The sequence below is a fragment of the Lissotriton helveticus genome, chromosome 2_1, assembly GCF_964261635.1.
Source record: "Lissotriton helveticus chromosome 2_1, aLisHel1.1, whole genome shotgun sequence".
NCBI lineage: Eukaryota > Metazoa > Chordata > Amphibia > Caudata > Salamandridae > Lissotriton > Lissotriton helveticus.
The window spans coordinates 33,506,981-33,531,730 of record NC_136059.1 but is presented as its reverse complement, the minus strand read 5'-3'; the positions used below and the strand labels follow the sequence as shown (position 1 = coordinate 33,531,730).

The following is a 24,750-nucleotide window of genomic DNA, read 5'->3' as shown; positions in this document are numbered from 1 at the left end:
AAAGGTGCTTTAGGAGGAAGTAAAGGTGCGGAAAGGTGCTTTAGGAGGAAAGAAAGGTGCTTTAGGAGGAAGGAAAGGTGCTTTAGGAGGAAGGAAAGGTGCTTTAGGAGGAAGGAACGGTGCTTTAGGAGGAAGGAAAGGTGCTTTAGGAGGAAGGAAAGGTGCTTTAGGAGGAAGGAACGGTGCTTTAGGAGGAAGGAACGGTGCTTTAGGAGGAAGGAAAGGTGCTTTAGGAGGAAGGAAAGGTGCTTTAGGAGGAAAGAAAGGTGCTTTAGGAGGAAAGAAAGGTGCTTTACGAGGAAGGAACGGTGCTTTAGGAGGAAGGAACGGTGCTTTAGGAGGAAGGAAAGGTGCTTTAGGAGGAAGGAACGGTGCTTTAGGAGGAAGGAACGGTGCTTTAGGAGGAAGGAAAGGTGCTTTAGGAGGAAGGAACTGTGCTTTAGGAGGAAGGAACGGTGCTTTAGGAGGAAGGAACGGTGCTTTAGGAGGAAGGAACGGTGCTTTAGGAGGAAAGAAAGGTGCTTTAGGAGGAAAGAAAGGTGCTTTAGGAGGAAGGAACGGTGCTTTAGGAGGAAGGAACGGTGCTTTAGGAGGAAAGAAAGGTGCTTTAGGAGGAAGGAACGGTGCTTTAGGAGGAAGGAAAGGTGCTTTAGGAGGAAGGAACGGTGCTTTAGGAGGAAGGAAAGGTGCTTTAGGAGGAAGGAAAGGTGCTTTAGGAGGAAGGAACGGTGCTTTAGGAGGAAGGAAAGGTGCTTTAGGAGGAAGGAAAGGTGCTTTGAGGAGGAAGATTAGCTGCTCTAGGAAGAAGAAAGGTGCTTTAGAGCGAACAAAAGGTGCTTTGAGGAGAAAGAAAATATGCTTTAGGACTAAAGTAAGGTGTTTCAGGAAGAAGGAAAGGTGCTTTTATGAGGAAGGAAAGGTGCTTTAGGAGGAAGGAACGGTGCTTTAGGAGGAAGGAACGGTGCTTTACGAGGAAGGAACGGTGCTTTAGGAGGAAGGAAAGGTGCTTTAGGAGGAAGGAAAGGTGCTTTAGGAGGAAGGAAAGGTGCTTTAGGAGGAAGGAAAGGTGCTTTAGGAGGAAGGAACGGTGCTTTAGGAGGAAGGAAAGGTGCTTTAGGAGGAAGGAAAGGTGCTTTAGGAGGAAGGAACGGTGCTTTAGGAGGAAGGAACGGTGCTTTAGGAGGAAGGAACGGTGCTTTAGGAGGAAGGAAAGGTGCTTTAGGAGGAAGGAAAGGTGCTTTAGGAGGAAAGAAAGGTGCTTTAGGAGGAAAGAAAGGTGCTTTAGGAGGAAGGAACGGTGCTTTAGGAGGAAGGAACGGTGCTTTACGAGGAAGGAACGGTGCTTTAGGAGGAAGGAAAGGTGCTTTAGGAGGAAGGAACGGTGCTTTAGGAGGAAGGAAAGGTGCTTTAGGAGGAAGGAACGGTGCTTTAGGAGGAAGGAACGGTGCTTTAGGAGGAAGGAACGGTGCTTTAGGAGGAAGGAAAGGTGCTTTAGGAGGAAAGAAAGGTGCTTTAGGAGGAAAGAAAGGTGCTTTAGGAGGAAGGAACTGTGCTTTAGGAGGAAGGAACGGTGCTTTAGGAGGAAGGAAAGGTGCTTTAGGAGGAAAGAAAGGTGCTTTAGAGGAAAGAAAGGTGCTTTAGGAGGAAGGAACGGTGCTTTAGGAGGAAGGAACGGTGCTTTAGGAGGAAGGAAAGGTGCTTTAGGAGGAAGGAAAGGTGCTTTAGGAGGAAGGAACGGTGCTTTAGGAGGAAGGAAAGGTGCTTTAGGAGGAAAGAAAGGTGCTTTAGGAGGAAGTAAAGGTGCGGAAAGGTGCTTTAGGAGGAAAGAAAGGTGCTTTAGGAGGAAGGAAAGGTGCTTTAGGAGGAAGGAAAGGTGCTTTAGGAGGAAGGAACGGTGCTTTAGGAGGAAGGAAAGGTGCTTTAGGAGGAAGGAAAGGTGCTTTAGGAGGAAGGAACGGTGCTTTAGGAGGAAGGAACGGTGCTTTAGGAGGAAGGAAAGGTGCTTTAGGAGGAAAGAAAGGTGCTTTAGGAGGAAGGAAAGGTGCGGAAAGGTGCTTTAGGAGGAAAGAAAGGTGCTTTAGGAGGAAGGAAAGGTGCTTTAGGAGGAAGGAAAGGTGCTTTAGGAGGAAGGAACGGTGCTTTAGGAGGAAGGAAAGGTGCTTTAGGAGGAAGGAAAGGTGCTTTAGGAGGAAGGAACGGTGCTTTAGGAGGGAAGGAACAGTGCTTTAGGAGGAAGGAAAGGTGCTTTAGGAGGAAAGAAAGGTGCTTTAGGAGGAAGGAAAGGTGCTTTGAGGAGGAAGATTAGCTGCTCTAGGAAGAAGAAAGGTGCTTTAGAGCGAACAAAAGGTGCTTTGAGGAGAAAGAAAATATGCTTTAGGACTAAAGTAAGGTGTTTCAGGAAGAAGGAAAGGTGCTTTTATGAGGAAGGAAAGGTGCTTTAGGAGGAAGGAAAGGTGCTTTTAGAAGGACCGAAAAATGTTTCAGGAAGAAGGTGGAGTCCTTCTAGATAGAAAGCTGGTGCTTGAGGAGATGTTGAGTCTGAGCAGTGAGTCTGCCCGGCTCTGGCCCTTGTGAGGGAGGGAATGGGGGGGGGAGGGGGGGGAAACCTTTCACGAAGCGTCAGAAGGAAATTGAAGCCAACTGAAGGCAACAAAAGGCGGCAGAATCAAAGACAAAGTATGCTTTGTTTTTATGAAGATTAAAAGCACTTTCTACTCTTAACACTAGAGCTAATTACACGCAACAGCGGGCATTACTGACTTCAGAACACTGGACATCTACATTTAGAAAGTTATATTAAAGGAGAATTTGCATATTTTTCACAGAAGGTTTTCAGCGATAAGTAAAGCCGATGCCTTTTATGTAAAACAGTTTTGCGGATCGTATTTTCTTTGTATTATGCACGGCTTTGCACAGGCTTCGCATAAGAGTGTGATTGGGGCTCGGAATAAGAGCAAGAGGCAAAAAACAGGTTTCTGTGCACGAAGACACGGGTTCAACCCATCCCTTGACATCTTATCGCCTATCTAGAAAGAAGGGAACTGATAGATATACAAATAAACAAGTATATTATGAGTCTTTTTTTAATGTTATTTTATTTGTATTTAGAAGTGGAGGTTGGTTTAGCTAGTTTTTACTCCTCTGCTGAGATTTCAGCCATACTGGATATTGGAGCAATAGCGCCTTCTGGGGGACCGTTATGAGGCACTTTGGAGGAAGTGGTCATGCTCTGGGGTGTTGCTCTGCAGCTCATTGGACAGGAATGCCTTCCTGCATGACCCCAGAGAACACTGAAGAAGTATCTGGTAGAGGCAGAGCCTTTCAGCTCCATTGCTTGAAACTGAGAGGTTATCTGTAGCCACAGCCCTTTGGGTGTATCTTGTTTCAAGATGAATAAAGAGTGGGCTCCCTGCAAGCTACAGGTTAACAGGTTTCACCTGAGTCAACTCCACCAAGAGTCCCCTGCCTGGAGTGCATCCAGTGGACTTTTACGACTTTTGGCCCGGTGCATTGTGGAAAGTGTGATCCCAAACTTTCAAGGTCCATCTTGGAGCATGGAAACCCTTGGATTGTGTTTTGGACCCTTTGACCCCTCAAGAGGAACTCCAGGAAGAAGTTTCAGAAGTTTGGAGAAGTTTAGAGCAACTTTAGAAAAAAAGTCCATAAAGTGACAAAGTGCTAGAAAGTGTTTATTCTTTTAAAATTCATAGCTCCAGCTCCCTGTATTGGATCTTTGTCGTTTTGGTGTCATTTTAAAGATACAAATATGCCAATTTTTTACATAATATTGTGTGGAGTGTCTTAATTATTTACTTTATTTACTGAATTGGTGTTTTTAAATGCTTTACATACCTGTCCCTGAAGTTAAGCCTGCATACTCACTGCCAAACTACCAAGGGTTAAGCATGGGAATAGTTTTTTAGATCGGTGCTGAGCCCTAGATATTGCTAGTGACCTTATTGCCAGTGGTAGATGCATATTTACCACTACTAATAACACACTTTCCAACAACAGTTGCACACAATACAATACAATACAATCTAATACAATACAGCACAATACAACACAATGCAATACAATATAATCAACACAATACAAAAAAATACAATACAATACCACAAAATACAATACAAAACAATACAGCACAATAAAATACAATACAATACAACAGGACACAACACAATGCAACACAACACAACACAAAACAATACAATACAACGCAATACAAAATAATAAAATACAACACAATACAAGTCAATACAACACAATACAACACAACATAACACAACACAACACAATACAAGACAGTATAAAACAATAGAATATGACCTTCATCTACTCAACAGACACACACAAGATCGACTGGCGCGACTGACACAAAGTACAGTGGTAAGGTGTGGTGAGCAAAGAGGCACTTTGGAGAAAGGGGACGCCTTACCCGGGTGGCACAGCCCAGTGTCCGGGAGATAAAGGCCTTGGTGGGGGGAGACTGAGGTGTGACGTGTTGTAGAGGTTGCGTCAAGTTTACCTATAAAGACAATCCAGGAGTGGGGAGCACCGCGGAAGCCCCGCCACCATGCAGATTTCACCCCTGCTTGTTGGTGCCTCTTTAGGAGGCTTGTGATTGGTCGGAGGTTGATGGACTAATAGCAACAGCATTAGGGAACCCTGATGTCTGACCTTACGCTTGTCATCAGGCATTAATGGCAGTTAATGCTCAGGCTTAACAGTGCCCAGTCCAAGGGGTCCAGGTCGTGGTGTGCAGTTACTAAGAGAGGCTCCCCCAGGAGGCAGCCTTGGTCCAGCATGGTCCTGGGCAGAGGCTCCCAGTAGGACAGCAGCAGAGAGGTGAGGTGAAGGGTGTCGGCCATCCTCGCTCTGAACCTGGCAGATGGGTTGGGGTGGGGTCAGTCGTGCTCCAGGTGGGATGTCACCCTCGCAGGGATGCCGCAGTGTGAGGAGTCGGGCGGTGTTGGACGTGAGATGACAAGTCCAGCTAAAGAACATGGCTCATGCTTGAAATGGTGGGAAAAGTATGCAAAACCCCAGCAGAAGCAGACCGGAAGTGAGGCACTAAATGGAATGTAGTATGCCGGGTGTGGCGTTGCGACATGTCTGGAGGTTTCTGGCGGCCAGAGGAGGTTGTGTTTTGTAGTTTCCAAGTCCGGATGGCGCAGGGGTTGCCCTTGTGGTGTCTGGTGTGGCTTTTATCTCCGTTTCGTGTGATGACGTCTCCACAAGTGTCCAGCCTTCCTCTGTTCATCACACAGGGGCCCTGCAGGGTTTCTGCCTGGCCTCTGAGGTGCAGGGATGCTCAGGTCAGCTGACCTCTTGTTAGAGGTGATCCAGGGGGCAGCTTGGACCAGGGGGTCTGTCCCACGAGCAGACAGACACCTCTGCAAGGCCAGCTGTTACTGAGAGCTGCAAATGCTGTCAGAAGACAACACTGCAGAAGGAACTGGCACACACATACAAACACACACACACAGGAAACCAGTATGCAAACATGGAGAAGTGTGGCTCACCGATTAGAGCGACAGACCCTGAGGCAGAGGTCTGGCCTGGGACTAGGGTTCAATTCCCGACGCGGCAGGATCTTGGGCTCAATGTCCGCGGACTCGATAATTCTCGCCTCAGTTCCTAGTCTAATCATGGGTCCCACTCTGCAACTCTGGGCAATAGCTTGCTTAATCTCCACAACGGCCCCAACAACGCTAGGACGCCTGGCTTCACCTTGGAGGTGCCCAGGAGTGGACACCTCACAGGGAATAACCAGGAAGAGTTCCACAGCAGTATATAGCGCCAGGATACCTGAAAGGTGATAGTGCTTTTTACAAGTATACACACATTTACATTTACATTTACACAGAGAGAGCACACACCTTTACCTGATGCTGTCAACATCCCTCTCATACACAAATGTACACAACATACAGACATACAAAGAGCACACACGTCCTGAATGCTATACACACACTCAAACAAACACACACACACACACACACATGCATGGTCTCAACTAACCACCAGGCAAAAACTCGCATAAATAATGTAAAATAATAACTGTCTCTAAAATTACAAACATCCGCACAAAACCACTTACAATCCACACGGGTCCTGCCAGACAGAGTCTGAAAGTACACTCCACTTTCACTGGGAAGCAGAGGCAGCATCCATTGGCCTCACCCATACAAAGGGCAGATGCCACCTGTTCTGCCCACACAAGGACGCAGAGGGTGTGTATGCCACGCGTGACCCAGAGTGCACACTCGCATCACTAACCGTGCAAACAGTGAACACTCATGGGCCACAGTCGCGGCTCTCATTGGCTGCAGCGCTCTCTAGCATTGGCTATTTATCAAACTTTGCACTCAGGCATTTTACCTGCGCAGTGGAAAGGACGGAGCAGTCACCCAATATACACAACAAGGTCGAGAAACCCCCCAGAAAATTATTATTATTATTATTAAATTAAATTTATAGGGCGCGCAGCTACCCGGAGGTTTCCCAGCGCCAAGGACGACTGCAACCGAAAAACAAAATTTACTGATTGAACAACCAGGTCTTAAGGTGTTTACGAAAGCTTATGTGGTTGGTTTCATGCCGAAGCAGGCATGGGAGTGGGTTCCATAGCACAGGGGCCAGATAAGAAAAGGAGCGTCCTCCCGTGCGTGCTAATTTAAATCTGGGGACCGAAAATTGAGCTTGGGAAGATTTAAGCAGACGAGTTGGACGATATATCTGGACCAAAGAACATAAACAACGGGGAGCAGTGTCCGATTTAATTTTATGCATGTAGCATAGGGCCTTAAATTTAGTCCGGTTCTCGATTCTTAGCCAGTGTAAGTCGCGCAAAGAGCCTGAGATGAAGGATGTTTTGGGTACGCGACATAACAATCTCGCAGCTGAGTTCTGCACAACCTGTAGTCTGCATATCGCATCCTTGTTTGCTCCGAGATACAGGACGTTTCCGTAATCCAATCTGGACATTATCAGGGCTTGGATTACGGTTCTTTGCGTAGGGCCTGGCAACATCCATACAATCTTCCGGAGCCGCCGCAAAATGGTAAAGCAGATAGAAGCTGTCTTGGTTGCTTGTTGCTTCATGGACAGTTGATCATCGATCACTATCCCCCAATTACGAGCAGATTGGACTGGTTGGGGAGGTGTACCCATCTCTCTGGGCCAATGACGTGGGCCCCAGAGGTTTTTATCGTTACCGAAGATTAAAACCTCAGTTTTTCCGCCATTTAATTTTAGCCAGTTGGTCTGCATCCAGTTGGCTATTTTGTTCAACCCAGTCTGTAAGGAAGATGATTTAGAGGCATCGGTGGCAGATAAAGGAAAGAGAAGCCGGGTGTCATCCGCATATGAAAAGATCGACAACCCAGCTTCTTCTACAAGGGTGGCTAAAGGACTTACATAAAGATTGAACAACATAGGGCTCAAAATCGAGCCCTGTGGTACACCATAAGGGGATTTATAGGCTTTAGAGTTCGCAAGAGATGAGAAGACCTGAAAGGTTCTGATTGACGTATTTCACTCCTGGACTGCGCCTGTTAGATTATTGCAAAGTGTTTAATGCACAAGTTAGAGAACAGGGCAAAGGAAAAAAATAATAATCGGCTGATTCACAAAGATAAACTTAGACTTAAGTCTACGTGTACTATTTTATGCTATTCACAAAGGTAAGTTACTACTAGTAACTTTACTACTAGTAAAGTTCTACCAGTAAAGTTACTAGCAGTAAAGTTACTACTAGTAAGTATAGTAGCAGTAAAGTTAATAGTAGTAACTTAACTATGTGAATACCAAAAAGCAGGAAACTTGGACATAGGTGGAGGGTTACTACTTTTTGGTATTCACAAAGGTATGTTACTTCTAGTAACTTTACTACTAGTAAAGTTACTACTAGTAAAATGACAGGCAGGAACTTACCTTTGTGAATACCAAAAAGTAATAAACTTGGACTTAAGTGTAAGTTTACTACTTTTTAGTAAAGTTACTAGTAGTAAAGTTATTACTAGTAAAGTTACTACTAGTAAAATGACTAGTAGTAACTTACCTTTGTGAATACCAAAAAGTAGTAAATGTCGACGTAAGTCTCAGTTTACCTTTGTGAATCGGGCCCAGAAAGTCTCATTAAACCGGATTCGGACCGGTTGCCTAGCCACAGACAACTATACTGCCTTAACACTTTTAGCACACAATGCCATTGACAGGCAGCTTAGACTACATGCCTGTTACATACACCAGCGTTTGACAAAGTAAACTGTAATCAACTGTGGAACAAATTATGGAATTGACCAATCACTGCTTCATTTAATCAGAATTACATGAAGAAACGTGGTTACACATTAAACTATCTAATCGAAACATCACGTAGCACAAAGTGCCTAATAGAACCGATGGAAACATGGCCGAATCATGGCACCTCTTTTGGTTTCTTTATACATTTTTGATCTCCCTGCGTTACGCTGCTCTACAGATGGTTTTCCACCGGAGCGAGGGCAAAGCGGAATTACCCACTTCGCTTCCACAGACGACTTGGTCATTGAGTGAAATGCAAGGGTCTCCAGCACCTGGTATCAAGCCTTCAGGCATACAGCCCTGTGGTTGCCCGCGCGGTCAAGCACTCAAAATGCAAAGTCATGTGTCTTGGGAAACGCAGTAGGAAACAATCATGGGGAATTGGTGATGCAACAATCGACAAAGTAAGTCATTGCGAGGACCTAGAAGCAACCATCAATGAGAAGCTGGCTCGGGCCCGCAGATCCACGTAAAGAAATACAAAGCAGGATTCATGACAAATCTATCGAAAGGTTTGCCAGGATCTATGGAAGAAGGGCGAGAGGACACTCAATAAACGGATGAAAGACAAGACTTACTCCATCACTTCTTCAGGGATCATTAGGTCTCAGTAACAAGACAATGACCGACATCAACACAAGCACCTCGCAAAATATGAGAACCTGCTAGACGCGCTCTCCGCAATGTCGCAAAGTAAATCACGCCTTGAATTAAAATCCTCATCATTGTGGGTTCATCACATAGCAGCTCAGCTAATCAGCATCAGCGAATGCAGCTGGGAGATGCCAACACAGCAAAGAGGCTAGTTATGGAAGAGTTAAGAACAAAGCACTTTAGAAAAGTGGGACTCCATCTTTCAAGACTCACAAAAACAAATGAAGAACAAAATGTTGTGGGAATCAGACATCAAGAAGACCTCCTGTTATTCTGAAAATACAAACACACAGGACTGGTGTTAGATTCCTGCTTTACCCGTGAGCCGCCATCCACCAGATCCAACCTGGAGGTGCAGCGGAACATTTGTTTTCAATCGAGACATTCATATATACCAATATCCCAGTTTGAAGGATCGTGGCACTCTTGCTATGTCAGTAACAAAGATTGTGTGCTACTATATTATGGAACCTATTGGTCACATTATCTATGTTATGTTAATACATTTATTCAAAGCGCAAGTATACCCAGAGGTGACCTGGCGCTGACTCAGCATACCAAACACAGAGACTGAAGTGGAAGCTAGTTGTTGAAAAGCCAGGTTTTCAGGAGCTTTCTGAATGCTAATATTGAGGGCACAGCTCTGATGTGAGAGGGTAAAAGATTCCAGAGTTTAGAAGCTCCTGAAGCAAAGCAACTTCCACCCCTTTTCACTCTTTTAAATCTGGGGCGAATAACCTTCCATTATCCTCTCGATCGAAGGTCTCTTCGAGGTTCGTACCAGGATAGGGTTTGTTTAAGACACTCCTCGCCAGAGTTGTGAAGGGCTTTACAGGTAAGGCAGAGTGCCTTCAATGTGTTTCGGCTACCTACCGATAACCAGTCGAGTCCTTTCATGGCTTGGGAGACTGAGTGAAATTCAGGAAGGTCAAGAAGTCTGGCCACCACATTCTGTAAACACTGCAGTTTTTTTGGATATGGTTTTTAGGTGCAAACATTACAGTAATCTAACTTTGTTAATATTAGTAAAATGATTACTATTTTCTTCGAGTTGGGGGGAATGAAGGGAAGGATTTTCCTGATAATTTTAAGGGTGTTGAAACAAGAAGACATGACTGAGTTGATGTGTTTGCTGAAGTAAAGCTTATCAGCGATTGGGACTCCCAGGTTTTTTGCTTTGAGGGCTGGCGATGGGAGTGCTCCCATCTCTGAAGGCCAGCACTTAAGGTTCCAGAATTGTGGGTTATTTCTGAAGAGGATAAGTTCGGTTTTATGTGAGTTCGCTTTAAGGCAATGTTTGCCCATCCAGCTGCCGAATGCTCTCTTACACTCATGAAGTTGGAGGCTTGTGTGGTTGACATTGTTGGAGGGTGACAACACAATGGTGTGTCATCTGCATAGGAAGTGGGTGAAAATCCAGAGGACCTGATAAGAGAGGCTAATTCCGTGACATATAGTTTCACCTCCAAACCGTTCTCCCTTCTTTGTGGGGACCTAATGAGTGTCTTGGCCTTCTTCAGGATAAAATACGTGCTGCTGCTGTGAAGGTGATATACATTCAAGGGAAAGTATATTATTTATATACAAAACCAGCGATACAAGGGTTTTCAGAGTGGTGGATTAACTGGTGGTACCCGCAAGAGTAATGTCTCAGTTGTCCTTGGCATAGACGCTCAAGGGGCAGTCACGTCTCCAACCTAAGTATACGGATTGAAAATGCAGCAAGGCCACAACACTGATTAGGTCATTGGCCGAAACATGTCGATCTTAGTACAGCACGACTGGGTGTAATGGTTCCCATTGTGTTCTATGTTTTTAATCCTAGCACATGGCAGCCTGAATAAAGACATGCAGCGAGCCCTGTAGCTAGTCTTAATTCACCTCACCACTTGCACTGCGTCCCACACCACATCCTTGAGCTCGCGTTGGGTATTTAGTAATTACCCGACTAGTATTTATAACATCCCTGAGCTCCTCCCGCTCAGTGAGGGGGTTGTAGCCCGCGCCATGACTAGGCTTCATGGTGCGAGGAGGTTTCCCAATGAAGAAGCATGCAACCTCTGGTGGGTGAGGGTAACCGTCCGTTAAAGGGACGCCTTTTTGTACTGTTGTTTTCTCACTGAGCCTAAACTCCACCCACGTCAAACAGAGTCTGCACTTATAAATTCTAGAGCTGTGTATGATCCACCTTGCCGTCAAGGAGTTTCTTGCTTCCATCTTAGGGGGTACAGTTCACGCACTTTTAGCACATCTCGCTTTGCGGCAACACACATGGTTTTGCACTGGCGCACTCCGGACACACTCCTCTTGCTGCAAAGAGATCTGAGCTCTGAATGAGGGTCAACTTTCAACGTTAAATAACTTTAGCGCATGAACATTGCTGAGCGCCTGCTGCTTTTTGTGCCACTTGCGAGGCTGTTGTCTGCGCAAGCGCCTGCTTAAATCTGTGCCCAAGAGCACACAATCAACCCACACTACCAACGCATGAAGAGCACGCCACCTCCTGTGACCCATGAGACATGGGTACACAAATGCGATGCAACATGTCTAGTTTCACCGACCCTCCAAGCGGACACTGACCCCAAGAAATGGATTAGCCCACTAGCTGACGTGGGTTAGGCGGAGGGTCGGAGTAAATGTACCCCCACTGAAATGTACCCAAACATACATCGCGGCGTGTTGCAAGGAAAACTCATCCCCTGCCCCTTTCCCCCCATCACACCCAACTCCAACACAGAGCTCAGACAGACATGAGTCCCTTGCTCACTTTGCCACTGGAGTCAAGCTAGCCTGGCTGATGACGGCTGATAGCCAGAAACCGGTCCTCGGAAGCTTGTTTCCGGTCCAGGGAAGACCTGGTTTGGCAGTTCGGGCTGGACTGTTCCCATGAGGCACAGGGTCAGACTGATTTGCATATAGCCATGTCTGAACTGGGGTGGCCGAGTGAACTAAAGAATGGTGAGGGATTAAACCCAGATCAGTTGACTGGGGGTGAGTGTTTGATTTGTTCAAATGCTCCGCCCATCATCCCCTTTTGTATCGCTTTGTTCGCCCTAAGTGTGGCAGGGTATGCTCAGACGTGAGTCCCTTGTTCACTTGGCCACTGGATTCAAGATAGCCTGGCTGATGAGGATTATGAATCCGAAACCGGTCCCAGGATGCTTGTTTCCGGTCCAGGGAAGACATGGCTTGGCAGTTCGGGCTGGACTGTTCCCACAAGGCACAGGGTCAGACTGATTTGCATATGGCCATGTCTGAACTGGGGTGGCAGAGTGGGCTAAAGAATGGTGATGGATTAAACCCAGATCAGTTGACTGGGGTGAGTGTTTGATTTGCTCAAACGCTCCGTCCATTATCCCCTTCTGTATCGATTTAGAGCTCGCTTGCAGGCAGCAACTCGTGGGCACCTCTACAAAGCAGCACAGCCCGTGTGACGCGCTTATGCCATCTACAGACCCTTCAGATATCTCTGCCTGCAGCACAGCCTCACCGCCTGCAAGAGACGCCGCCTGCTGTGATCTTACCGCCCTCCCCACGGGCCAGTAGGACCCTGGGGGGGAGGAGACATATGGACACACTGGAGAGGTGTGGAACCCGAGAAGGAGAACAGAGGGCCAGGGACACAGATGGAGGGACACAGAGGAGGGAGGGGGGTGAGGGCCAGGAGTCTCGGCTCCAGCTAATGGACCGCTAATGCCATCAGGGCATGCAATATTAATGAAGGCAGCCATTGGGCTGGGCTCCATTAGCCGGGCAAGGGCTCCTGAGTAGGGACAACAGTAAGAGTGAACATCTGTGACATCACTAACAAAGCTTTCCTACCCCCTGCACACATCCTCAGCCCCCCTCTTTCCGGAACCTGGGCTGCAGCCAAAGGGCCAACGGGGGATGACAGACAAGCATGAGACAGAGTGACCTCACCTCTCCTCACTGCAGCTGCAGCCTCTGGCCAGTGGGGGGCAGTAAAGACTACAGAGAGCTCCTGTGGCCTCACCTCTCCTCACTGCAGATGCAGCCTCTGGCCAGTGGGGGGCAGTACAGGCTACAGAGAGCTCCTGTGACCTCACCTCTCCTCTCCTCACTGCCTGCAGCCACTCACCAGTGGGGGGCAGTATAGGCTACAGAGAGCTCCTGTGACCTCACCTCTCCTCTCCTCACTGCAGCTGCAGCCAGTGACCAGTGGAGGCAGTATAAGCTACAGAGAGCGCCTGTGACCTCTCCTCTCCTCACTGCAGCTGCAGCCTCTGGCCAGTGGGGGCAGCATAGGGTACAGAGAGCTCCTGTGACCTCACCTCTCCTCACTGCAGCTGCAGCCAAAGACCAGTGGGGGCAGTATAGGGTACAGAGAGCTCCTGTGACCTCACCTCTCCTCTCCTCACTGCAGCCACTGACCAGTGTGGGCAGTATAAGCTACAGAGAGTTCCTGTGACCTCACCTCTCCCCTCCTTACTGCAGGTGCAGCCAGTGACCAGTGGGGGGCAGTATAGAGTACATAGGGCTCCTGTGACCTCACCTCTCCTCACTGCAGCTGCAGCCTCTGGCCAGTAGGGGCAGTATAAGCTACAGAGAGCTCCTGTGACCTCTCCTCACTGCAGCTGCAGCCAGTGACCAGTGGGGGGCAGTATAGGGTACAAAGGGCTCCTGTGACCTCACCTCTCCTCGCTGCAGCTGCAGCCAGTGACCAGTGGGGGCAGCATAGGGTACATAGGGCTCCTGTGACCTCACCTCTCCTCTCCTCACTGCAGCCACTGACCAGTGTGGGCAGTATAAGCTACAGAGAGTTCCTGTGACCTCACCTCTCCCCTCCTTACTGCAGGTGCAGCCAGTGACCAGTGGGGGGCAGTATAGAGTACATAGGGCTCCTGTGACCTCACCTCTCCTCACTGCAGCTGCAGCCTCTGGCCAGTGGGGGCAGCATAGGGTACATAGAGCTCCTGTGACCTCACCTCTCCTCACTGCAGCTTCAGCCTCTGGCCAGTGGGGGCAGCATAGACAACAGAGAGCTCCTGTGACCTCACCTCTTCTGACTGCAGCCTCTGGCCAGTGGGGGGCAGTATAGGCTACAGAGAGCTCCTGTGACCTCTCCTCTCCTCACTGCAGCTGCAGCCACTGACCAGTGGGGGCAGTACAGGCTACAGAGAGCTCCTGTGACCTCACCTCTCCTCACTGCAGCTGCAGCCAGTGACCCGTGGAGGCAGCATAGGGTGCATAGGGCTCCTGTGACCTCACCTCTCCTCTCCTCACTGCAGCCACTGACCAGTGTGGCAGTATAAGCTACAGAGAGCTCCTGTGACCTCTCCTCTCCTCACTGCAGCTGCAGCCTCTGGCCAGTGGGGGCAGTATAGAGTACATAGGGCTCCTGTGACCTCACCTCTCCTCACTGCAGCTGCAGCCTCTGGCCAGTGGGGGCAGCATAGGGTACATAGAGCTCCTGTGACCTCACCTCTCCTCACTGCAGCTGCAGCCTCTGGCCAGTGGGGGCAGTATAGAGTACATAGGGCTCCTGTGACCTCACCTCTCCTCACTGCAGCTTCAGCCTCTGGCCAGTGGGGGCAGTACAGGCTACAGAGAGCTCCTGTGACCTCACCTCTCCTCTCCTCACTGCAGCCACTGACCAGTGTGGGCAGTATAAGCTACAGAGAGTTCCTGTGACCTCACCTCTCCCCTCCTTACTGCAGGTGCAGCCAGTGACCAGTGGGGGGGCAGTATAGACTGCAGAGAGCTCCTGGGAACTCACCTCTACTCTCTTTGGCTCTAGCCACTGACCAGTACAGGCAGTATAGGCTACAGAGAGCTCCTGTGACCTCAATGGTCCTCTGCTCACTGCAGCTGCAGTCATGTGACCAACGGGGGGCAGTATAGGGTACAGAGAGCTCCTGTGACCTCTCCTCACTACAGGGGCAGACAGTGACCAACGGGGGGCAGTATAAGCTACAGAGAGCTCCTGTGACCTCACCTCTACCCTCCTTACTGCAGGTGCAGCCAGTGACCAGTGGGGGGCAGTATAGGGTATAGAGAGCTACCATGACCTCTCCTCTCCTCACTGCAGCTGCTGCCAGTGACCAGTGGGGGGCAGTATAGGGTACAGAGAGCTACCATGACCTCAATGGTCCTCTGCTCACTGCAGCTGCAGTCATGTGACCAACGGGGGCAGTATAGGCTACCAGGGGTGGCTCCTCCTCTAAGGCGAAGGAATATCGCCCCACTGCTGGTTGAGCAGTACCAAAGAAAAATAAATGATAATAAGAAGAAGTTATTATAATTTTATTGTTCTTTGCGGATCTCCAGCCAGGCCGCGCAGAGTGGGGCTGGGCTCGCCGCCATCAGAGGGAGACGGAGTGGTTTGCACTCCCTCCCTAAGTGCGCATGACGGCTTGATGGCCCTCTGGGGCCGGCCAAACAGTCATGCACACTTCACATGTTGCACGGCCCAGTGGAGAACATGCCCAGCTCCCAGGTACTGCCTGAGTGGTCAAACAGGCCGCTCAGACCAATCACGACGCTGCTCCTGCAGCTTCGTGATTGGCTGGGAGAGTCTGGGAGCTTTGGTGCTTTGGGTGGAACTTAAGGGATATCATCTCCTGCGGTGTTAGGCTCATGTGTCGTGCCTTCCTGGAAGCAATCAGGGTCCAGAGTCATATGATGTCTCTTCCTCTGATGCCATTAAGTTGAAAGGGATTGTGTTGTCACTTCTGCTATCCCTATTTCAGTAGACAGATGCCCATACACAGAGGGGCGAGTAGCTGCACCACCGGACCAGTGGAAGGGCAGTATGGATTATGGACAGAGACAAGGTGATGTGAGGTGGGATCTACCCTCCTCCTGTGGGCACAGCTGGACCAGGAGAAGCCACCGCCTGGGAGCAGTGAGGGGCAGAATAGAGGCAAGGGCACGAGGAGAAGCTTCCGCCTGGTACCAGCGATGGGCAGTAGAGACCATCGACAAGGTGGCGTCAGGCGTGAGCTATCCTCCACCTCCAAGCACAGCTGGGGTAGACAGCACCTGCCAGCTGGCACCAGTGATGGGCAGTAAGGACCATCGACAAGGTGGCGTCAGGCGTGATCTGTCCTCCCTCTCCGAGCACAGCTGGGGTAGACAGCAGCTGCAGGCGGGTACCAGTGACGGGCAGTAAGGACCATCGACAAGGTGGCGTCAGGCGTGATCTGTCCTCCCTCTCCGAGCACAGCTGGGGTAGACAGCAGCTGCAGGCGGGTACCACTGATGGGCAGTATGGACAAGGTGTGGCCAGGCATGATCTATCCTCCCTCTCCGAGCACAGCTGGGGTAGACAGCAGCTGCGGGCTGGTACCAGTGACGGGCAGAAGGGACCATCGACAAGGTGGCGTCAGGCGTGATCTGCCCTCCCTCTCTGAGCACAGCTGGGGTAGACAGCAGCTGCAGGCGGGCACCAGTGACGGGCAGTAAGGACCATCGACAAGGTGGCGTCAGGCGTGATCTGTCCTCCCTCTCTGGGCACAGCTGGGGTAGACAGCAGCTGCAGGCGGGTACCAGTGACGGGCAGAAGGGACCATAGACAGAGACACCATGACATAATGCGCCAACGATCCCCCGTCTTTAAATAGAGTCTGACCAGCAGAAGCTGCAGCCCGGGAGCAGGAAGGGTGGGTGTGGGGAAGGAAGAAAGGCCCCCTGGTACTTCTGGGAACCTGGGTAGCACTATAGGATACAAAGGCTCCCTCGGATTCATTTAAGCAAAGAGTTTAGGGTCAGATGTACTAACTTTAGGACGGCCAATTTACGACTTGCGATTGTCTCTGAATCGCAATTAGAGTTCAGCATTCCTAATGCAGGAAACTCTGTTGAGTTTCATTCGGAGTGCCCAGTGGGTCCCAAATAGACCTACCTCGTGAATATTAATGAGGCAAGTCACAATTTGTGACCCATTTGGAACCACAGCCATCACAAGGATGGTGGCCTGCTGAGGTCAGAAGACCACCATGTCTGGGATTGCTTTTCAGGAAAGCAACTTTTTTTTCAATGCAGCCCCCTTAAAGGAAAACGGAATCCATTAAAAAGAAAAAATGAAACTTTGCAGTTTCATTTTTTTGAGTATTCCTTTGTTATTCTGGGGTGTGGACATGATTGGAAGCTATATATCGGGTATTGTTAGCACATGTTAGAGGGGGGCACTGGTCTAGTTATAATTAGGGGTTTAGCTATGGGGGGCGGGGTTCGGGGCGTTACACTACCCTAACATGTATTCTGTACTAAATAGGTGGGTACCGTTGCTTTTAGTCGGGTATGGCGAGTTGCCTGTTGGATTTCCCTCTGGATGTTTAGATGCCCACAAAGACAAAAACACACACCTTCCTCCCTCCCACCCCAGGCTTCCTTCCAAGCGACACCCCTGGGTATAGTCAGGAATATGGATTAGGATTCTCACTCAGGAGGGGGGAGTCTTAGGGAGGCTTTATTTTTGCCCATGGAAATCTATTATGAAACTGTGTAAATATTGTGAGGTCAGTTGCTTGATGCTATTTCTAGGGGAAAAAATAATATAACAGTTCCGGCACGGTTCTCAAGAAATATGACATTACTTTAATGGTGTGTCAAGTTGACATAACTTTTCTAGAAATGTTTGGGGCTTACACAGCCTTTTAAAAGAGATTTGAAGACACTGGGGCAGTCTGTGTGTGGGGCAGCTTGTGCTCTTTTCCAATGGCTACATTACTAATGGTTTTGAGATGGTTGAAATAATCCGCATATGTGGTTGTGGCACTGGGTCTGGTGGCTCAGTGGACTAATGTGTCCACTGCAGGGGCCCGTGTTTGACCTCATGGTCACAGGTTCGAATCCCGGTGGATCCACTCAGCCTTTCATCCTTCTGAGGTCGATAAAATGAGTACCATTGAGTTGGTTAACAATGAACATCTGTTATTCAGAGCCAAGAGACCTCTGTGTGAATGTGCGCTTTGCAAGTACACTTTATGTTTACCTCTTATGATTGTTATATCTCGCCTAAACACAGCTGCATGAGTGCGTCAGAGCCCCCATCTCACCAATACAGCACAGTAAACATAAAGGCAGAGAGTGGGCTTTTGGTGAGCCCCTTACACTGATTGGCTATTGACATTTTTAGGTCAAAGCCGACCAGTCAGCACAGCTGTCTGTTTTGCTAAGGGCATCTTGGGGACATTCGGAAAGCTTCCCTGGGGATGCATTCCGTCCATTGCTTATCATTGGCACTGAGGGTTGTAACTCACAATTGCTTGATTTCTATGTGCTGGCTCTGTTTGTTTTAGGCTGCCCAGCTTGAGTTTGTTCTTTCCGTTGCCCAAACCTTATTTACTGTATTCTTCCACTAGTGCTCGATGTCTGTACACAGGCCTTTAAATCTTGTTCTTATCTCGTCACATTTCCTATGCATTCAAACACAGAGGTCAAATGTCGGGCTCTCTCTTCCAGGGAGCTTGGTGTTTAGTTTTCTTTCTCTGACTTCAAAGTAAGAGGATGTGTGTGACACTCATGCTGGCTACTGGAGGTGTGCTTGAGGAAGGCTGTGCAATGTGGTTTGTTTTCTAGCCCACTACAAAATGTATATATATCTGTAAATAAACTCTGTAGACATTTCAGAATATATCAAAATTAGAAAAGCACAAATGAAACACATTTTTGGGTAATTCTGAAGTGTGGTGGAAATAAATATTTTAATACGATCAAAACAAATAAATACACTAGGTGACGACATTGTGTGCTGTATACTTTTATGCCAGAACTCTCCAGCACAGAACTCAACGACACTCTACTCTGCCCCACTGACCCCTGCACCACTGCACACTACACCATTCTACACCATTGTGCTCTAGGTCACTGCAGTCTACACCACTCTTTTCTACTCTGCATCTATCTACTCACTGTACTCTACGCCAATGCACTCTACATCACTTTACTCAAAACCAATGCACTCCGCACTACTGCACTCTGCGCCAATCTACTCTGCACCTCAGTACTGTACACAACTTCACTCTAGGCGACTCTACGACACTACACTTAGCGATACTCTACTCCATGACTCTACTCCATAACACTCTACTCCTCTTTATGCCCCTCTACAACACTGCTCCACCCTTCAATGCTTTATGCGACTCCTTCTTTGCCAGTCCATGCCACTTTACTCCGTGTCACTCTATTCTAAGACACACTGCTCCACTCCACTACTCCTCTCTATGCCACTCCTCTCCACTCCACTCTGTGCCACTCCATTCTACTCTATCACTCAACTCTACACCACTCTTTGCCATTCACTCTCTTACACTACTCCACTCTATGCTACTCCACTCTACAACACTCTACTTCACTCTTTGCCATCCACTCTCTTACACTACTCCACTCTATGCTACCCCACTCTACAACACTCTACTCCACTCTAAGTAAAACCCTCTACACACTTCACTCTGCTCTACACCGCTACATGACACTCTACTCAAGTCTATTCTACCCTACACCCTTGCACTCTATGACACTCCACTCCCTCCATGATACTCCTCTCCACTAAACGGCACTAAACTCTACTCTACACCACTCTACGCCACTGTATAACATTCCACTCAACACAGCTCTCCTTTACCCCACTAACTTTTAGCCATGCTGAACTATAGCCACGCTGATGTACAATAAGGCTATAACATATTGTCAAAGCCAATAGCTTGTGCATAGGCGACAACTATTGGCTTTGCCAATGCTTGTTTAATAAGTTGTCATTGACTGGGTTGGCTGTCCTTAAAGCCATGTATTTGGTGGAAGGTTACATGGGGCTTTAAATAGTTCTGTGTGTAGTCTTTCCACTGTTGTGCCCCTACCTCCCCATTCACCGCTCACCTCCTCTGTGCCCCAGCTCCCTCCATTCTTTCCAGTGCGTGGTGTGAACCATCCTCACGACTGTCACTACCCAGAACTGAGTAGGAGGTCACTGGCATTATATTGCATTACATTACAAGCATTGACAAAGCCAAACTGTTCCAAAATGGCTGCCATGAATACATGTGCATGCATGGCGGCCATCTTGCAATGGAGTTTATGTTTTTTTGCAGGGGCATTCCTAGAGTACTGCCGTACAAGTGCCCCAGAAATCCACCCATGTGTGTTACTACAGGCCCTGCTCCAGGTCTGAATGTAACATGCATCCCAGAGCCAGTGACGGCTACAGTGACAGAGCGCAAGAGCCCAGCAGCTGCAGCCTGAGCTTCAGAGGGAAAAGAACAGCAAAGCACCCTGACCTCACCAAGAGAGAATCCTCACTTCAGCCAGCAGCAGACTCAGTCTGGGGCTAGTGACGGCGGAACTCAATGCACAGAGAGGGGCAGAGAGCCGCAGACTGAACCTGGGGACAGAGCATGGGGAGGAGAAAAGGCACCCTGACTTCCAGAACTGGACTGGCCGTAGCGGGCACTGTGCATTTCCCCGGTGGCCTAGATGGGTAGAGGGCGTTTTTCTTGCCAAGGGGACCGGTTTTGAAGCAGTGCTGCAATATCAGGCCTCTGTAAGAAAAGCAGAAAGCTGGAGCAGTGCTTTTTGCCAGCACCCCCTAACTCCACCCGCTGCGGCCAGTCTAGCAGCAATATGCCAAGGAGGGCTGCTGTCCCCAGTCCAGCCCTGCTGACTTGATCAAGAGAGAATCCCCACTGCAGGCAGCACAACAGCAGAAACAACCTGTGGCAAGTGAGGGCAGAACTCACTGCACAGGCAGTAACCCTGAGATAGGGGTTATGACGTGACCCCTGGGATATCATGGACCCAACATGCCTACTGCTTGCTATGGACCAGAAATGTAGCATCGGCACCAGTACCCGCGCCAGAAGCTACTGGAGCACACGTTCTTGGTCCAGGCCCATAGTTTCTGGTGCAACGGGCACCGACATGGCATCACAGTGCCCCGAAGAGGTGATGACATCAGCTGCCACCTTCTGGCTCACCAGAGGGCTTTGCAAACCCACTTACCCTGAAATGTCCGGTTCTGAATGTTCTTCACAATCTGGATCCCGTCCTTCTTGGAGCCTCCAGCTTTCAGCGTCTCGTTCAAGGCCATGGCGTATAGTAGCACGCCGTCATGGAAACAGCCGGCGATGAAGTTCATCTGCCAATAGGAAGAGAGTACAAGAATGAGCAAGTGCATCTCGAACGTCTCACCTGCAAGTTCTCACTTGTGCTTGCGGACATGCGATGTGACAGCGAAGATCTCTTTTACGTCCCACAGATGCATCTACGCATTTGTTTATAGTTTTGTGGCAAGGGGTGGATTGGACGAGAGTGGTGTGGAGTAGAGTGGAGATGCGTTCAGAGCCTTAGGACACTAAAACACGCTGCTCTCAAGAATCCGGGGGCAGGGCCTTCTCAGCTATAGGCCTGTTCTACTGGAATAAGGACAGCCTGCAATGTAGTGCTTGAGGTGGTGGGAATGGGGTCAAACATGGATACTTCATGAGCTGGATTGTGTAAAGGTTCAAGGGGCCAAAAAACATGGCCAGGTGGACAGTGCAGCTGTGAATCCAGAGAGATGCCCCCCATGCAATGAAGGGTTACCACTGAGAACATGGCCCTTGCAGCACTATTATCGGAAGGATACTGATGTGTTTTGTATTGTAGCATTTCCATGGTGCTTCATATCCTGCTGTTGAGCATTTCTGGACAGGTGGCACCCTACAGCGTCTTGTACTGTTGAGCTTCTAAGTGGGGTCGTTCAGGTGTGCAAGTGCAAACGGTGCTCCTATCTTGTCTTCGGGCGTAGAGTGGAGTGGCATAGAGTAGAGTGGTGTAGAGTGCAGTGGCATAGAGTAGTGTAGAATGGAGGGGAGTGGCTTAGAGAGGAGTGATGTAGAGTGGCGCAGAGTGGAGTGGAGTGGCATAGAGTAGAGTGGCGTAGCGTACAGTGGCATAGAGTAGAGTGGCGTAGTGTACAGTGGCGTAGAGTGGTGTAGTGCACAGTGGCATAGAGTCGAGTGGTGTTGTTTACAGTGGCATAGAGTCGAGTGGTGTTGTTTACAGTGGCATAGAGTCGAGTGGTGTTGTTTACAGTGGCATAGAGTAGAGTGGCGTAGCGTACAGTGGCATAGAGTAGAGTGGCATAGCATACAGTGGCATAGAGTAGAGTGGCGTAGCGTACAGTGGCATAGAGTAGAGTGGCATAGCGTACAGTGGCATAGAGTAGAGTGGCGTAGCGTACAGTGGCATAGAGTAGAGTGGCGTAGCGTACAGTGGCATAGAGTAGAGTGGCGTAGCGTACAGTGGCATAGAGTAGAGTGGCATAGCATACAGTGGCATAGAGTCGAGTGGTGTAGCGTACAGTGGCATAGAGTAGAGTGGCGTAGCGTACAGTGGCATAGAGTCGAGTGGCGTAGCGTACAGTGGCATAGAGTACAGTGACATGGAGTGGAGAGGCGTAGCCTGCAGCAGACTGGCATTGTGTGGAGTGGAGTGGCGTGGAGGATATTTGGACAAAATATAGTTTTCAAAATATCGGAAGAAAGAAATATCAGATATTAAATATTGTGACACACACATATCATGATTAAGCCTCCCGGTTTTCTGTTTTTACGGATTTTTACAGATAAATACAGACAGAAAATAGTGTGTTTTCTGTCTGTATTTATTTTTTAAAGTGGATCAATACAGAAAATGGTGCTTCTTTTACATGACTCTGGGGGGCACATTAGCAAGAACCTCGTTAAAATTAAAACGGCAATAATGTTCTTGCTAATATGCGTTATAGAATTCCAATAGAAGCCCAGGTTAGATGTCCTGCAAATCTAACCTGGGCTTCTATTGGAATTCTATAACGCATATTAGCAAGCCCATTATCGCCGTTTTAGCTGCACTTTCCTGCCGTGAAAATGGCGATAATTTTAACTATGTTCTTGCTAATATGCCCCTCAGTGCTTTCTTTCATGAATTATAGTAGGCCAGCAGCTGAGCAGATGGACAGCATGGGAAATTAAAAAACAGGATGAAATTTCTTTAAATAATGGAATATGTTAACATATATGTATGGTATAATGTTAATATTTACCAGTGTAAGTATTATGTAATATTTGGCAGCTTAAATAGCTTAACCAGGACAGACATCAAAGTATGAGTGTGCCTCTATCCGTTAATTAGATATGGAAATGTACAGTTTTACAACTTCATTTATACACAAAACACAAAATAAATATGGATAAATACAGACGGAAATGGCCAAAAAATAAATACCATAAAACCGGGAGCCCTAATCATGATGCACAAAAATCCTTGACAAGAATATTGTTTTTTGACGTAATTAATACTGTTGTAAATAATATTGATGTTTTTAATTTATTTTTCACTAATATTGTGGTTAAAAATGAAAAACTTTTTTTGTGACTTGTAATAATTTTATTGAAAAGCATTTTGCACAGATCAACGTAGCGATCAAAACATGAGACTTGTTCAGGCGCATTTAAATCAACCTTGTTGCAGGCAAGGATACAGAAGAAGGCACTCACTGTAATAAGCAGCAGAAAAGTGCAACAACGTACTTCACAAATACAACACAATAGCTGTAGGATAGCTGAGCAGTCCTGAAACAGCTGCTTAAGTTTACAATTAGAGCAAAACGATAAAACTCAACCAACAAAATGCAAATGTCCGAGAAGGCTAGAGGAGTGAAAGCCCATGACCAGCAAGGTCCCATATCTGTATGAAAAGATAGGGGTTTGTGGGGTAAGGTTGGCTCATGAGGGAGGGGGGCAGGGAGGAGGAGCTGAAGGCACACCAAACTCACCAGGGCCATACCCCATCCACCCTAGCATAGATCAACCAAAGAGTTGGAGTGTTTTAAATTAATCAGAGACCTCAAGATGGGGGCACATTTAGCATCAGTGGGCACAATTCTATGGGTCAAAAGGGCTGTTTCCAATGAAGAGCAATACATTGATGTGTCTGTGGTTGCGGAGTAATATTAAGGAAGCTTATAAAGCGCCTGGTTACGCCCACGGCGTGTCCCCGCGCTGTAGTAAGTGGGAGAAAATAGAGCCCCTGCCCAGACTAGTGACGCACAGGCCAATTAGAGAAGGAACAGGTACGTTGTAAGCTCTCTCCTAAAGTGCGTATAAAGTGGCCACTGTTTTGCACAAGTGTGTGATCTCATAGAGGCAGTGGGTGTGCACCACTGCGCTACAGGTGCACGGGGACGAGACGGAGCTGTGGTGTTTTGGCCACGAACAATGACCTGCTCGCCGAACGGGCAGCCACAGAATTAGGAGAAGGTACAAATCTCTGTGTGATGATCGGCAAAGACCTTAGTATAGGTGGGCAAATAAACAAGGCCCCAGCTTCCTGTGTTGTTGTATTTAAGGATTTTTTTTAACCCCTTGCATGCTGGTGACGAACCCCAGCCGTCATGCTCCGCGGTGCTCGTGTGCGGATGACGGCTGGGGTTCGTCACGGCCCCGCCCTGTCCGTTTGTTTATCGCACAGCGGCGGAAACGGGCCAGCATGGAAGGGGCTAAAGTGGGCCCAGTGTTACCCAAACAAACTCACAGAAAAGAGGTCCGAGCCACAGTTCTATTTCACTTAGACGGCTGTGATGCCCTATTTTTGTGGCTGCCGATAAAGCCTGATTGCTGCCGGTTTGGAAGCAGAGTGCCATGTTGGATTAATATTTCCCGCAGTGTAGAGAAAGAATTACAGGAAACAGATACGATTCGGGAGCAGCTGCTGTTTAAAAGCGTCCGCATCAATTATGGCTTTTTTCGATTTTAAGATAATGGACTGACACCACTGAGTTGTCCCACACGTCACATACATTTGAAA

The 24,750-nt window shown here is 48.3% G+C and overlaps 1 protein-coding gene across 1 annotated transcript in view; it reads right to left on the bottom strand.

Annotated features, from left to right (window-relative positions):
* NPR2 (natriuretic peptide receptor 2) overlaps window positions 1-24,750 on the bottom strand; it is a 409,403-nt gene that overhangs the window by 176,806 nt on the left and 207,847 nt on the right. The window contains exon 3 of the mRNA XM_078677701.1: window positions 20,923-21,111. Coding sequence (XP_078533827.1) covers window positions 20,923-21,111 — 189 coding nt within the window. The remainder of the gene's footprint in view (window positions 1-20,922; window positions 21,112-24,750) is intronic.